This window comes from Mercenaria mercenaria, chromosome 10, assembly GCF_021730395.1.
Source record: "Mercenaria mercenaria strain notata chromosome 10, MADL_Memer_1, whole genome shotgun sequence".
NCBI lineage: Eukaryota > Metazoa > Mollusca > Bivalvia > Venerida > Veneridae > Mercenaria > Mercenaria mercenaria.
In genome coordinates, this window is record NC_069370.1 from 20,283,517 (window position 1) to 20,297,317 (window position 13,801).

The 13,801-nt window shown below is 33.5% G+C and overlaps 1 protein-coding gene across 1 annotated transcript; it reads right to left on the minus strand.

Annotated features, from left to right (window-relative positions):
* Positions 1-3,547: 3,547 nt before the first annotated feature.
* LOC123560905 (heat shock 70 kDa protein 12A-like) lies at positions 3,548-4,363 on the minus strand. Its single transcript, XM_045353057.2, has one exon. It carries the CDS (start codon positions 4,361-4,363, stop codon positions 3,548-3,550), a length of 816 nt encoding a protein of 271 aa, XP_045208992.2.
* Positions 4,364-13,801: the final 9,438 nt, after the last annotated feature.

Here is a 13,801-nt window from a genome sequence, read left to right on the forward strand (position 1 = left end):
TGTGTTCTGATAACGTCGCGACACATGTGACAAGCGCGCTCAGCCTGCCATTCTCTTTTAATTATGTTATGTTCTAATTGCGTCGCGACACTTGTAACAAGCGCTGTCAGTCTGCCTTTCCTTTTAAACAATGACATGTTCTGACTACGTCGCCACTCGTGTAACAAGCACGCTCAGCCTGCCTTTCCCTTTTAACTATGACCTGTTCTGATAACGTCGCTACACGTGTAGCAAGCACGCTCAGTCTGCTTTTCACTTTTAATTACGACATGTTCTGATAACGTCGCTACACGTGTAACAAGCACGCTCAGCCTGCCTTTCACTTTTAATTTTGAGGTGTTCTGTTAACGTTGCGACACGTGTAACAAGCGCATTCAGTCGGCCTTTCACTTTTAACTATGATGTGCTCTGATAACATCATTACATGTATAACAAACACGTTCAGTCTGTCTTATTCTTTTAACTATGACATGTTCTGATTACGTCGCAACTTGAATAACAAATGCACTCAGTCTGCCTTATACCTTACGTACGAGTAGGTTTTCAGTCGAATTTTGGAAAACGTAGTCTGTCCCAAAGGAACATCGTACGTAATGTATCCGTACGGACTGTTTAGTTATGGATGTGATCAAGGAAATCGGGCTTAAAATAAAGTCTTGCCTTGGGGATTCTGTTAGTTATTCAATACTAAAGTTAGCGACATACGGCTATGCTGTAATCATACGATAAGAGTTGGCATCCTTCGAGCTCTCGTTGTAGACTTGTAAACATTCCGTTACGATATTAATTGTCAATGTATTTTGTTATCTGAAGAACTTAATGAGTGCTGTGAAGGTCAGCTGTTAAAATACACCGTAAACATTAATGGATCTGGCCAGTAGTCGTGTAGATCATGAGCTATTGAAGATAATTACACAGATCTATAAAAATGTCGGGACCTTAATGATGACGAGATCCAGTTATTTTCCTCGAGACCCGTAGGACTGCATTCATGGTACACAATTTTACAAAAGTCCGCCTGACATCGAAGGTTGTGACTAACTATGATTTTAAACTCATGGCTTGTATTTGGATAAGGGCAATCGACTCTTATTACGCAAATATGATGAACGATTTGTATATCAATGGATGTTCAAACCTCCAGTCCTGGAGATGAACCTTTCCTCACCGTACCACACGTAAACATAATCGTTTATTAAGCTTGCTTTCATTTAGATTATGGTAGTTTGTCGGTAATTATAACAAGTTTTTAGTTTCCCTTTGTATAGTAACATTAAACGTACGAAACCAGTCGTGTTGTAAATGTATCCTTGTTTTTCCAACTAATGTCCAATACTTAAACTGAAAATTTAAGTGACTATTTACAAGGTTTAATGCACTAACCTTTTAAATTAAATCTGAAATTACTATCCAAATAGTTTTTAAACATGGCTGTTATGTTTCAATATGATAAAACAAGAATTATCTGTAATTCTAAAACAAGGTATTACATGTAACAGCATGAACTGTACAGTAATTATACCCAACAGTGCCTGCTTGGTAGCTGCACTATCCAATCAAGATGTAATGGTCAGTTATATAATGCTACTTGGTTTTCTATGATTAATATTGCAATATAAATCTTATGAGAAAAAACGTTTCTATGCTTCAAAATGTAAGTACAAACAATTCCTTAGGATTTGTTGATTTGTTAACTTCTTCATAATCAATTAATTTCCTTCATCTTTGTACGCAAAGAAATTAATGAAAAATGTAGAAATAAAGTCAAAAAATTTTTAAAATCTTAGTTAAAACATTAAAATATGCGGCCAGTTTTTTTTATGCCATACATCTATTGCAATAAAAATTATACGTAAAATCCACATACGCGAATTCGGGACTAATATCCAGGATTTTATTAATTTATGCTGCAGATGAATCATAAGTTACTTGAGTTTATCTTTAACATTACCACGTTCCTGCTGTAAACAGGAGGTTGTATAAATACGATATTTAAATCATTGCTTTGTATTGTAGTAACATGTGACAAAACATATATTAACGCTAAAATATAGCAGGAGAACGCATCTCTTGTCGACTTATTTTCAAGGGGAGGTATCACAACCCCAGTCAGCTGGGAGATGGAAACCTTTTCCCTCACCTACCACACACACATAGAATCGCTGTTAGGTTCAAAGCTATGCTTATCATATCTAACAGTTATGGTAATTTTAATCAGGAAATTATAAGAAACGTTACTTTTAGTTTTCTATTTTGTATTTATAGTAACATTAATGATACGTGCCAGTCTGTTGTAATATACTTGCTTTTTTTCCAGAAAAACAAATGTTCACAAAAACAATTAAATTGCAACAATTTATAGACTAATTAGTAAGGTTGTAATTGTACTACCTTTGTAAATCTAATGTTCTTTGAAATTACTGTACAAAATATTCTAACATGGCTCGATTAATTTGATTTCCAGTTAAACAAACAAGGAGATCTAGCTCTGTATATTCTATAAACAACGGTTGAGCGCGGACTGGTAAGAGAGCATTATGACGTCAATTATGACCCAAAGTGAGCTTGATCCTTGAGGTAGCTGACACTATCCCAAAAGATGTATGTCCAGTATATAATGTACTTGAGTTTTACTATTGATTAATATCTAAAAATTAAATCCCTTCAGTAGCAGAAAAAACGTTAGTCTAGACCAAAATGTGAAGTACAAAAATATTTAGGATTCTTGCATTTTTCACTTCTTCTCTATCCCATTCATATTAACTTCATATCGGCTTCCTCTTTGTGTAGTCAAAATTATTGTTTCAATTAAATGTTAAAAATGTAGAAATATTAAGTACCAGAAATAATATTTTAATAGTTTTATAGATATAAAAACATGTGAAAATATGTCTTTTGTGCTCTTTTCTATCATTCATTGCCATACATTATTGCAATAAACATTATGACGTAAAATTGCCACATGACGCCCGGTTAATTACTCCTCGGGTAAATGAAATCCAGCATGATATTTATTAAAATGTTTCAATGAGCATACTCAAGGCCTATTTGTAATTTATCTTCTAATTTACCACGGTTCATCGTTCAGATGTTTCAGTATTTAACTAACGCCCTCGTGGTTCAATTCCTACCCATCTGAACTCTGAGCCGCGGCAAATTAGACAATAAACCACTAAAAAGCCTTGATTATTTGTTAAATAGATACCGAGGTTCAGTTTGCAGTGTATCTGGCTGTTTTGTCCGACTACCCAAAATTTAATTAAACACAAGTTATCGAAATGGTGGCATTCAAACATACTGAAACATGTATGAAGCATGGACATGTATTAAAAAGCTATTCAGATACATGTACATTTTTAATGTCTAACTTATAATCACTTTCTAATTAATGTTAAAGAGGTAACTCAATACATTCGAAATATCAATATATAATAAAGTGTTCCTACAGAATAAAACTTAACAATAATGTCATGAACATATTGGCACAGGTCTACGTATCATTAAAAAAAATAATAAGAAGTTTATGCAGATTGTCACTGATTGCTATTCAGCCCCAAAACTCCGCTGTATTTATTACCTTATTTCCCGACTTTTCATCCTCTAATTCTACAATGATTTCTGAGCCACCAAGTAACATCGTTAGTTTAACTCTACGTCCAGGCAAATCGTCTGGTTCTTCAAATTTGATAAACATTGTTCCGATTTTGGCACATCCTTTGCCATCTACGTATGTAGGATTTTTTTCTTCAGAAATGAAAATAGCTAAAGGCATACAATTTTGCTTCTTGTTACACGTGGAATAATATCTTTCAACTTGGGTTTCACCTGGCGTCACGCTTAACTCCTTTTTAATCAGTTTGTGAAAAATGTTGACACAACGGTCACCTATATCGGCCTTCTTGCGTTTGCTCTGTGGATATACTCTATTCACAAATGGCAGGGTCGTTTCTACACCATATGTATATTTAAGTACCCTCTCGGTTAATGCCATAGGATTGTGGCCAAAAATCAAGGCTCCCCTCAACACAGCAGATGACGCCTCTTGTGGAATCACTTCATGGATTCCGGGAAATGCTGATTTGATTGCACGTTGCAATAAAGAAGACTCCGAGTATCCACCAACCATGAGTATGGCTTTGACGTCTGCCATTCTTTCATCTGTCATCAATTTCTGTACTTGTTTGACTATTTGCTGTATTGAGTGTTCAAATAACTTTTCTACTGTAGAATGTGATATTTTTAACTTGTCTCTTTTCAGCTCTACTGTTTTACCATATTTTGACGCTACTATTGCATCTCTGATATTCATTTTTCTCTCGTTTTCCGTCTCAAATATATCAATAAGCGACACAGGGAAATGCATAATTACGTTCCCCTCCGACTGTGTTCCAGCTGCTTGTTTTTTAAAATTCTAAGTCTCGACTAAAATAAAGCCAATCTACAGTTTCCAAATGTTTAAAACTATTAAACACAGTTTCACCAACTAGGTCAACGAGAAATTTTTCAAACGCTTTATCTACCATGATTCCTCCCCAGTCACCTCCATTTGCTGCTCTGACTTCTTGTAAGGTGTATTGACTTTGAACTTCATGAATAGTGATATCAATAGTTCCCCCTGTAAAGGTCAAACAAACTAGATGATCAAGTGCTGCACTGCAATACAACTTCCCATATCGATATGTAGTTACACATCCACTACACCTAGTGACCTACTTTTTCCTGCCACATGAAGTTAATGAACTTCGTGAAAATCATTCTGACAATACTGGTATAATACAGCTATATTACAAGGTGACAGATGGAAAATTTAGGCCCTCCCTGACATATTATGTTTTTACAACTTCATCTGACAATCTCTTTCCAGTACAGTTTTAAAAACATAGGTAAATAACTTTATTACACTGTAGAAATAAAGTGTGTTCTAAATACAACTTAATATATTAAATACTAAGCATACTGCTATATTCATTCTATAAAATGTTTAGACATTTAACGCATCATATTGGCCTAATATATGTCACTGTCAATTTGTGACGAGATGCTTGTATTTCTCTTTTTTTTCATGCAAATCATATATAATTACCATCATGGAAATACCGTTATTCTGTTTTTTTTTTGTTTGTTTTGGGTTTAACGCCGTTTTTCAACAGTATTTCAGTCAGGTAACGGCGGGCCGTTAACCTAACCAGTGTTCCTGGATTCTGTACCAGTACAAACCTGTTCTCCGCAAGTTATTCTGTGGCGCGTCTTTAAAGACTCTCTCTTTCCCCCAAACTAATATAGTTCCCTAGACTTTTATAGAACAAGAGCAACACGACTCCAACGATCTAATATGTAAAATACTGGATTGCCCGAAGCACGTCAGCGCTGAGGACTGTCCAGTATTTTTGATATTGGATCGTTTGATGTTTATGTCTTTCTTAAAACATTGTTTTTCATGACATATTCAATAGAGAATTAAGTTTAAATCATTGACGTAAAACTTTAATAAATTAGTGTGGTTTTATTTATTTTACCGTATTAAAGACTACAACCTGGTGACCTACATTTTCCTCTCACATGAATTTCGTGCAAATCATTCTGATAATACTGGTACAATACAGCTATTCTACAAGATAACAGGAGGACAAATGCTATTTATAGAACGGTTTAAATGTGTATGCATTTATTTTTTTATTTATTTTTTTTTTTGTAAAAGATGGGGTTTTTTATATAAAAACCGCATAGTTTTATGGCGTTTTTATTTTTAGCAACATGTAAATAAACAATCAGTCCTTAGCACAATCTCTTTTAAAAGGAAAGATATGAAAGTAAATATGGATATAAAGCGCCTAATTATATTATACTGTGCGATACCTATAGTTTATACATGCATTTGTCTCTGGTCACTGCATGTACTGTGCAACCTGTGTTAACATGCCTGTCAAGGGAAGCGGCCCATACGGCTACATGTATTTAGATTACTACTTAACGAAGCTGTGACTTTTCATCTTTTGTCATGTTTTTATGACTGAAACGGTATAGAAGGGATTCCATGTCTTTACTTATTCTTAGTCCTGAATTTATACAGGATAATATTAAAGAATCACTTTTATCATACGAATTCCAAAATGAATACTGTGTCTGGTTTTAGGACAAAATAATATATAACTTGTTTCCGCTAACTGCTAAGAGAAAAAAAAATGATAAGTACGATGCGCATTTATTTTTTAAGACTGAATTAGGCTATCGTGTGCGCACGAGATCTAATCTCACATTACACACAAATGGCCTAAGTATATAAGTCGTAAGCACAAAATAAGGTGTCATGCGCTCGAAATAAGATGTCGAGTGCTCGAGATAAGATGTCGTAAGCGCGAGCGCTCGAGATAAAATGTCATACGCGAGAGATAATCTAATCTTAAAAAACGATGTTGTAGATAAGCATATGTATGTGAAACTTGTGACTCTTTATTAACCCAGGTTTGCATTTTTTTTGCCAATTATGTACATCTATGTGTTTTCGTTATTGTGTTGAAAGCAAGCAATTAGCTTATTGTAAAATACTTGTATTTTTCTTCAGTTTTAAGAAATTACATAAGAAATTACATAAAACGTTATCCAAATTCAGGACATGGATAGGAGCTAGGGTGGGAGTTCTTGTAACACTTTAAAGGTGGCTAATCATTTTTTGGCCGTTCAAAAAGTAACAACGATGCTGTAAAGGGCTACACAATAAAGGAAAATAGATAGATGATATATACACAATATTTTAATTAACCATTTATATACTTTGCCATTTTTAAGAATCTCCCTTTAATAGATATTTTTTCCTCTTTGATGATTTACACAAATCTGTTTCAGCTCTGTATTTTCAACCATAAAACAGACATTGATCTATTTTATATTCTGATTTTGATTTTCGAATTTCGTTATTTAAAGTAATAGTTCTCTTCCGATGTATACATGTCAATGTATAGGGAAAATAGCGCGTGATGGTATTAGTATCTTTTTTTGGAAAAAGAAAGAGTATATTTTTGTCACACATCTCGCGCATCAGTGATTCACTTTGGGCACGTGAAGGAACCTAACGAACTGCATTAATTCTTTTGTTTCTCAAAGATACTTAAAACTGAAATTTTATGAACACGTTGAATTATATACATTATATATATATTATATGTCAATTACGAATAACAATAAACTAAGCGGTATCGAGAGATACGCCTGTTTGTTTGCATCATTTTTTGTAAGCTTATTTATTACGACCACCGAAAACAAATGTTGGCGAATTCTCCTGCAGACTGTTAGTAAAAGTGCAAGAAACAGAATACGATTTTATTTCAGAAGATTCCCTGGTTCTTTAGAAATCCAGTTTTAAAGCAATCATATACAAGGTTCCTATCCAAAATGTTAATAAATTTTAGTTGGTAGATCAGAAACTCAATCTCATGACCCCTGGTTTCGTAGTCAGACAACATGTTTATTTATATTACATAATATAAAAATTATGAGAATTTGTGTTGGTTTTTTTTTGTTTTTGTTTTTTTTTTTGTTATTAAATATATGTGGCCAATAAGACTGCGAAGCTAATTGATGCGTTATTTAAGTTTACCCGCGATAAACTGTTTTTGTAATAAAAACTTAAAAGTTTGGTGGAAATATTCTTTAAATGAATTGTGGACGCATACGGACGGACGAACGGACGGACGACGGACATTCTGTCACTCGTACATGTACACACATATATACACACATATGTAATATTTTCGATAACTGCATCTGGTGTTCACTCTCTGAAAGATATTTCGATTTTACACATGAAACAAATAGTCTAAGGGCTTACTTTTAAAAGGGCCTTATTATTGGTTCTCTTTCAGCCCATCAGGTATCAAAAGTCCCATGGTATAATTGAATAATATAGATCACTGTGCTTCGATTAAGGCGGATGCCAAATCAGGAAGTAGTCAAGATTTTTATGGGCAATAACTCGAGCTTCAAATTGTACAATTTTTATTGAAGAACAGTATAGGGAACTATTATTTTCCTAAGTTGAATAAAATTAGATCTGTAGATTTGTAAATGTTGATGTTCCGTGTACATTAACATCGATCTGATATTAACAAACATGTTAATTACTTGAAACTATCCCGTAGTAGTTCTTTAAATACCCCAGCACCAGTGTCATTATCAAAGCATTCAGAAAAGTAGGAATACCCGTATGTGATGCTTTTCTAGTAGTTTCACCCGTTTCCGTTTCCCATATAATACACTTATTTTGTCCATACTTAATCTTTGTTTAACAGATGTCTGTTTCAGCTTTAGGGCACTTGGTTCCAACGTTCTGGCTTTATGTTACAATATATCACTCAGATATGAATGTGAAATTCTTGAAAATAATGCAGATGCTTCTAGAACGAAAATATTTACTGTCTAAGTTATTATTATATTAAGTTAACAGGAAAACCATACCTTTGACATTTATCATTGAATTTTAGTGAGTGGGGCAAGTAAAAATTACTATATAAAAAGACTCCATCATTTCTGACTTTGGCATCCACCCTTAATTTTCATGTATGTGGTAATACTATCCCCTGGTATAAACAAAAAAAAGCCTAATAGGTTGAAAAAGAAGTAACACTTCCACAGCCGGCTCATAGACTAAAATTTTCTAAATGTGATATCAGCATTTCGTATATATAATACTAACATTTGCTGCTATGTAAGACTTGCTCAAACAAGTAAACAAAGATGTTAGATAATGATAGTTCATATGAAAGATAAAACTACATTTCATGAGTGACGTGTGAGTCTGACCTTTAGATGAGACTTTTAAATAGGAAGTCAGGTATTTACATAAGGTAAAACAGTAATAAATAGTAACCAAAGCAGCACTTCTGGACTAGTTATTCCGGATAATGGCGGAAAGAAAATAATCCTCAATTTTGGCGTTTTCTTGTTTTATATGTAAGCCAGTTCCAGTTTTTATATTTCATTGGGACCTGTAATTGACATTTTGGTAGCATTTTCAAAAAAATATTGTGCATGTATAGAAATGTAAACAAACCTTAACACACATCATGTGTCACATGTGTTTTACCCATATTTTAGCTGTCACTTTGGAAGATATTCCATAGTGCTGAGCTGTCATACAAAAATCTCTCTAAGAAGATAAATGACCCCTACTTTTCTTGATATTTTGTGGTGGTTTATAGGGCATTTCAGAATATAAGGCTAGAAATCCTTTTTTTATAAAATGGACATGGCTATGAGTAACAGCTCTCAGAAAATTGGTAATTTTATATAGAACATATAGCAACTTGGATTACTACTGTATACCCATAACTGCGTGAAATGTGCCGTATAAATTAGTAGGTGACTAGCAATTGGATAGGGTAGAATAATCAGCTTTCAAACAGTGCAAACCATGTTCGAATATCGCCCTGAATTTATCTACTTTTATTTATTTACTTGTTTATTTATTTATCTGGTTTAAAGGCAAAGCAAAAGCAGTCTCAGTCTGCTCTTCCCTTTGGTGTAAAGTGCATCTATAGAGGATGATACATGAGTGGCTATGTTGAATTTATAAAACGAGTTCGATATAAGAATAAAATACGAGACCTTTGTCAATTTATCAAACGAATTCAATAACTTCAGTGTGTGTGTGTGGGGGGGGGGGGGGGGGGGGGGGGGGGTAGGACAAAAATGTAATATTCTTTTTATCACATGTATTACCTTTTCTTTCTGAAAGATCAAAATTGCTTCTATTTCAGACAAAGTCAATTCGACCAATGTCACTTATACTGAAAAAGACGTCAACGTCAAAGTCTTATTACGTAAGAGCAATGCTAAATTTATGTAATGGCTTCACATCAAACATGCGACGAACAGATTTTGTTATTTCTTTTTAGTACAAATACAATTTCACTATTTTATTGTTATAATGATATTAAGTCAAAACCAGGACACATAATAATAATAATAATAATAATAATAATAATAATAATAATAAAAGAGTAAATGCGATAGGCAACGGATAAACACCTTACGCAATGATCTCTCTATAAACTTTAAATATTATCCTTGGAAAACCTAAAGAGAGAAGTACCCTGGGAGCCACTTTCCGATAGACGTTAGAAACATCGACTTCTTATGTTCTTTAAATTTTAAATGAAATCTAATCTGACTCCAGCATATCTATCCTCTCTAATTCCTGACTCAGGTGATACTCGCTACAACCTAAGAAACTCTGAAAATATCCATGGTGTACCTGCAAGAACATCTTTATATTTCAATTCTTTTTTGCCTTCCGTTGTACGTGATTGGAATTTATTGAGACCAGATATCCGTAATTCTGAAACACTTTCAACATTTAAAAGTAATCTAAAAAAAAATAAACAGCGTACTCCAGCCTATTATTACACTGGACTCAGAAAACTTCAGGTGCTCCATACCATGCATACACGACTACGAACTAAGTGCAGTGCATTGAATCAACATCTTTACCTAAAAAGTATTTCTCCTACACCATTATGCCAGTGTGGACAGATGGAAACTAATTTCCATTTCTTTTTTGAATGCAGAGATTTTGATCTTTGTCGTAATGATCTTCTTAATAATCTGAGGAATTTCGAAATTGACTTGGATACTATTCTGTTTGGACATCCAGACCTATCTGATCAGGATAACATGACTATATTTACTCATGTACAGGCATATATTTCCGAAAGTAAATGATTCGCTTAGCAACCCTGAGACATTCCCATTTCTTCCCACTATTCTACCTTTGACTTGTTCTAATCTCTACATTTATGTGAATACTTTCCTTCTACCGTATACATTGTCCCCTTTCAATTTTTTACATTCACAGCGATTTATTAATTTTTTATTTCATTTTTTTTTCATGTCTTAAGACTATATTCCTAGCCCCATTACAGATTTAAGCTCGATATGCCCATACAGTTATATTTTGTCCGCAAAGGAGAAGAATTCTAGTATAAGACTTGTCTTTCATTCTTATCCTTTCCTGTTTTGTTTCCACTACAGTATGTCATATGTATAAATATATGTACTCTATTTTGGGAATAAATATGTTTAAACTAAACTAAATATTATACGAAGAATGTTTGCCACCCAGTCAAGGTAAGGTACCTTGTGTGCCCTAGGGTAGACCTAGAGAGTCATATAATGTGGGGGGACAACCTTTTGAGAATATTTTAGGTATCCAGTCGTACGGTATAACATGTAATGGACAGGAAGATTGTTGGTAAGATTGTTGTTTATTTACCAAATATTTCTGTGTTTTGATGATATACAATGTACTCCTAAACCATAAGTCGAAATTTAGATTTTTGAGTTAGATTCTAGTATGTCGAGATTTTCACATATATAATGTTACTTGAAAGTTTGAATTTGTAACTTGATTTTAGTGGTTCTTTTTTCATTTCAAAATTAGACATTCCTCGAGTATTTTACCTGTTAATGAAAATACAGTTTTGTGTGTATGGGCTTGGCTGAAATATAAAACATTACTTTTACATTAAATAACACTGAACGTTATATAGAAGTTTCAAGTCGCATATTTGCGTTCTGAATGTTAGAGACTATATTATTTTCTGTTAAAACGCAAGATATACAATATCAGAATGGTGAAATAACGATCTTGGAACCATCCTTAAAACGTTGAACTTGTGGTTCTATGTAAATTATAGAATTTCTCAGTAAGCAATTCTCCTCAAATCTGCGGTAACTAAATTATTTATTGCCTTGCAAAGGAAGCTAAGCTGATTCTCTTCATAGATTTATAGAAGGCTTGAAAGTTTCATCTTGTACTTCATTTAATTACATCATTCGCATGACAGAGATGTTGAATGGTTTGCTAACAAAGCGATCCGTGTCTAATTAGCCCAGCTTCTGCTTACTCATTAATCAATAGTACTAACTACTTTCCTAACCATTAACCCGGAAAAAATGTCACGTACATATATCACATATCCTTATTTCCTTTGAAGGGAATTTGATTTTGTATACTAGCGTACGTTAACCCTAATTTGAAAAATGAGTCCATAACACTTGATAATGGATTGTCTCTGATGGTGCAAAAAGGTTATCATATTATAAAACTGTATACACTTGCTGCAACAAGGTTACTCAGAAGAAGACATACTAAATGAACCGGTCAAAGAATATATGAGGTATAACAACACAAACGCATTATAAAGGCCTGTGCGGGAATGGTTTTACAGCTATAAAACGTCTGTAAATGAACTGTATTTTGAAATTACAGCTGTAAAAGACCTGTAAGTGGAAAATGACCAGAAATACAGCTGAAATTTACAGGTGTAAAATACGCAGTTCTCAAAAATTCAGCTGTAAAAACATTACAGTTGAAAGTTACAGCTGTACAATGTTCATGTCTCAAAATTAAAGCAGTAACGTTTTGGAGGGAAACATGAGTACTGTCAGCCATCTTTAAGTAACTTTGGCGGGATATAACTGAAGTTCAGAAAGACATAATATTTTCTAAAATATTGAAATTATAGCCCTAATGGAATAAGTGCAACTGTTTTATAATATAACATAGTTGTAAAAGGACATGTATAAGAACATGCATTAACTATTTACGCTATATTTGAAGCTGATAAGTTTAAATGAAATAATTGCAAAATTGTCATATGTCTTCATGACAAAAAAGTTTTATAAACAAGATCTAATGCATAGTTTCTAATTTGTATCCTACTCTTGAATTCTGCAAATGTTATACTGTAAACATATTTCAATGTGTTTATTACTTACAAGATCATTTATTTTGACATTTTTGTAGTAATTGCTACCCTTTCTAGAGAATTACAATTCTTCCTAAAACTTTCTGTACCTCTGCTTTCGTCCCTTAAAATAGTGTCCTCTTTTTCAACAGCTGTAATATTTCTACAGCTGTAACTCTGAGGCATTTTTACAGCTGTAACTTTTCGTTTTGGACCGTCTGTCATAACTAATTAGTTCGAGGGCATGTTCACATTTCTAAATTATGACATTCCATCAGTTACAGCTATTTCAAAACATCCCTTTATAACAGTAATTTCTGAACCTTCGTTAAGCACTGCCATTCAATGACCTCTTTAATGGCAACAATGATTGCTACAAGAATCATAAAAAAACATTTGATGGATGCTTTCTTTTCGTATACTTCTTTTTTCTTCTATGTCTATATCAAAAGCAGATTATTATGAATTATAAGGATATGTTTATGAACTGAAAGACAGCAAATTAATCAGAGGTTCGTCAAAGTCCCGAGACGAACCTCTGATTTATTTCTTTTATTTGTTTGGTGACCATTCACACTTGTTATTACTACCGGGTGCCGTTTCAGCCAATCAATTCTCACCATTATTTGGCACACCGAACATGTAAGCAAGGTACTTGCTATCGATGGATAAAGGCGATATTCCATGCCTGCGATTTATAAAGATTTATTCCTCGAATTCAATGTTACGAAATTTACCTCAAGAAATAACAATATTCCTCGTAAGTCGGCGTCGATATTGAAAAGGATGCGGTCACGCTTTTCAAGGACGATTTTGATTGGTTCGCTGCGATTTGTCGCGAAACGTCGATGATTGGCTGAAATTCAAATATCGGCGAAATGTGCCAGAGGTTCAACTAGGAAACCATTGTAAACAAGGCTTGGTTAATTCCTTTGAATTATTTTGATACAAAAAGTAGTAGTCGTTTTAATATTTTGAAGAACAGTGCTATTGAATTATCTGTATTACTTAATATGTCGTCTGCATCATGCTTTAAAGAGTAATTTCTTTGAAAATTA

Coding starts and splice junctions, on each gene's coding strand:
- LOC123560905 (XM_045353057.2), bottom strand. CDS start 4,363: ATGCATTTCCCTGTGTCGCTTATTGATATATTTGAGACGGAAAACGAG.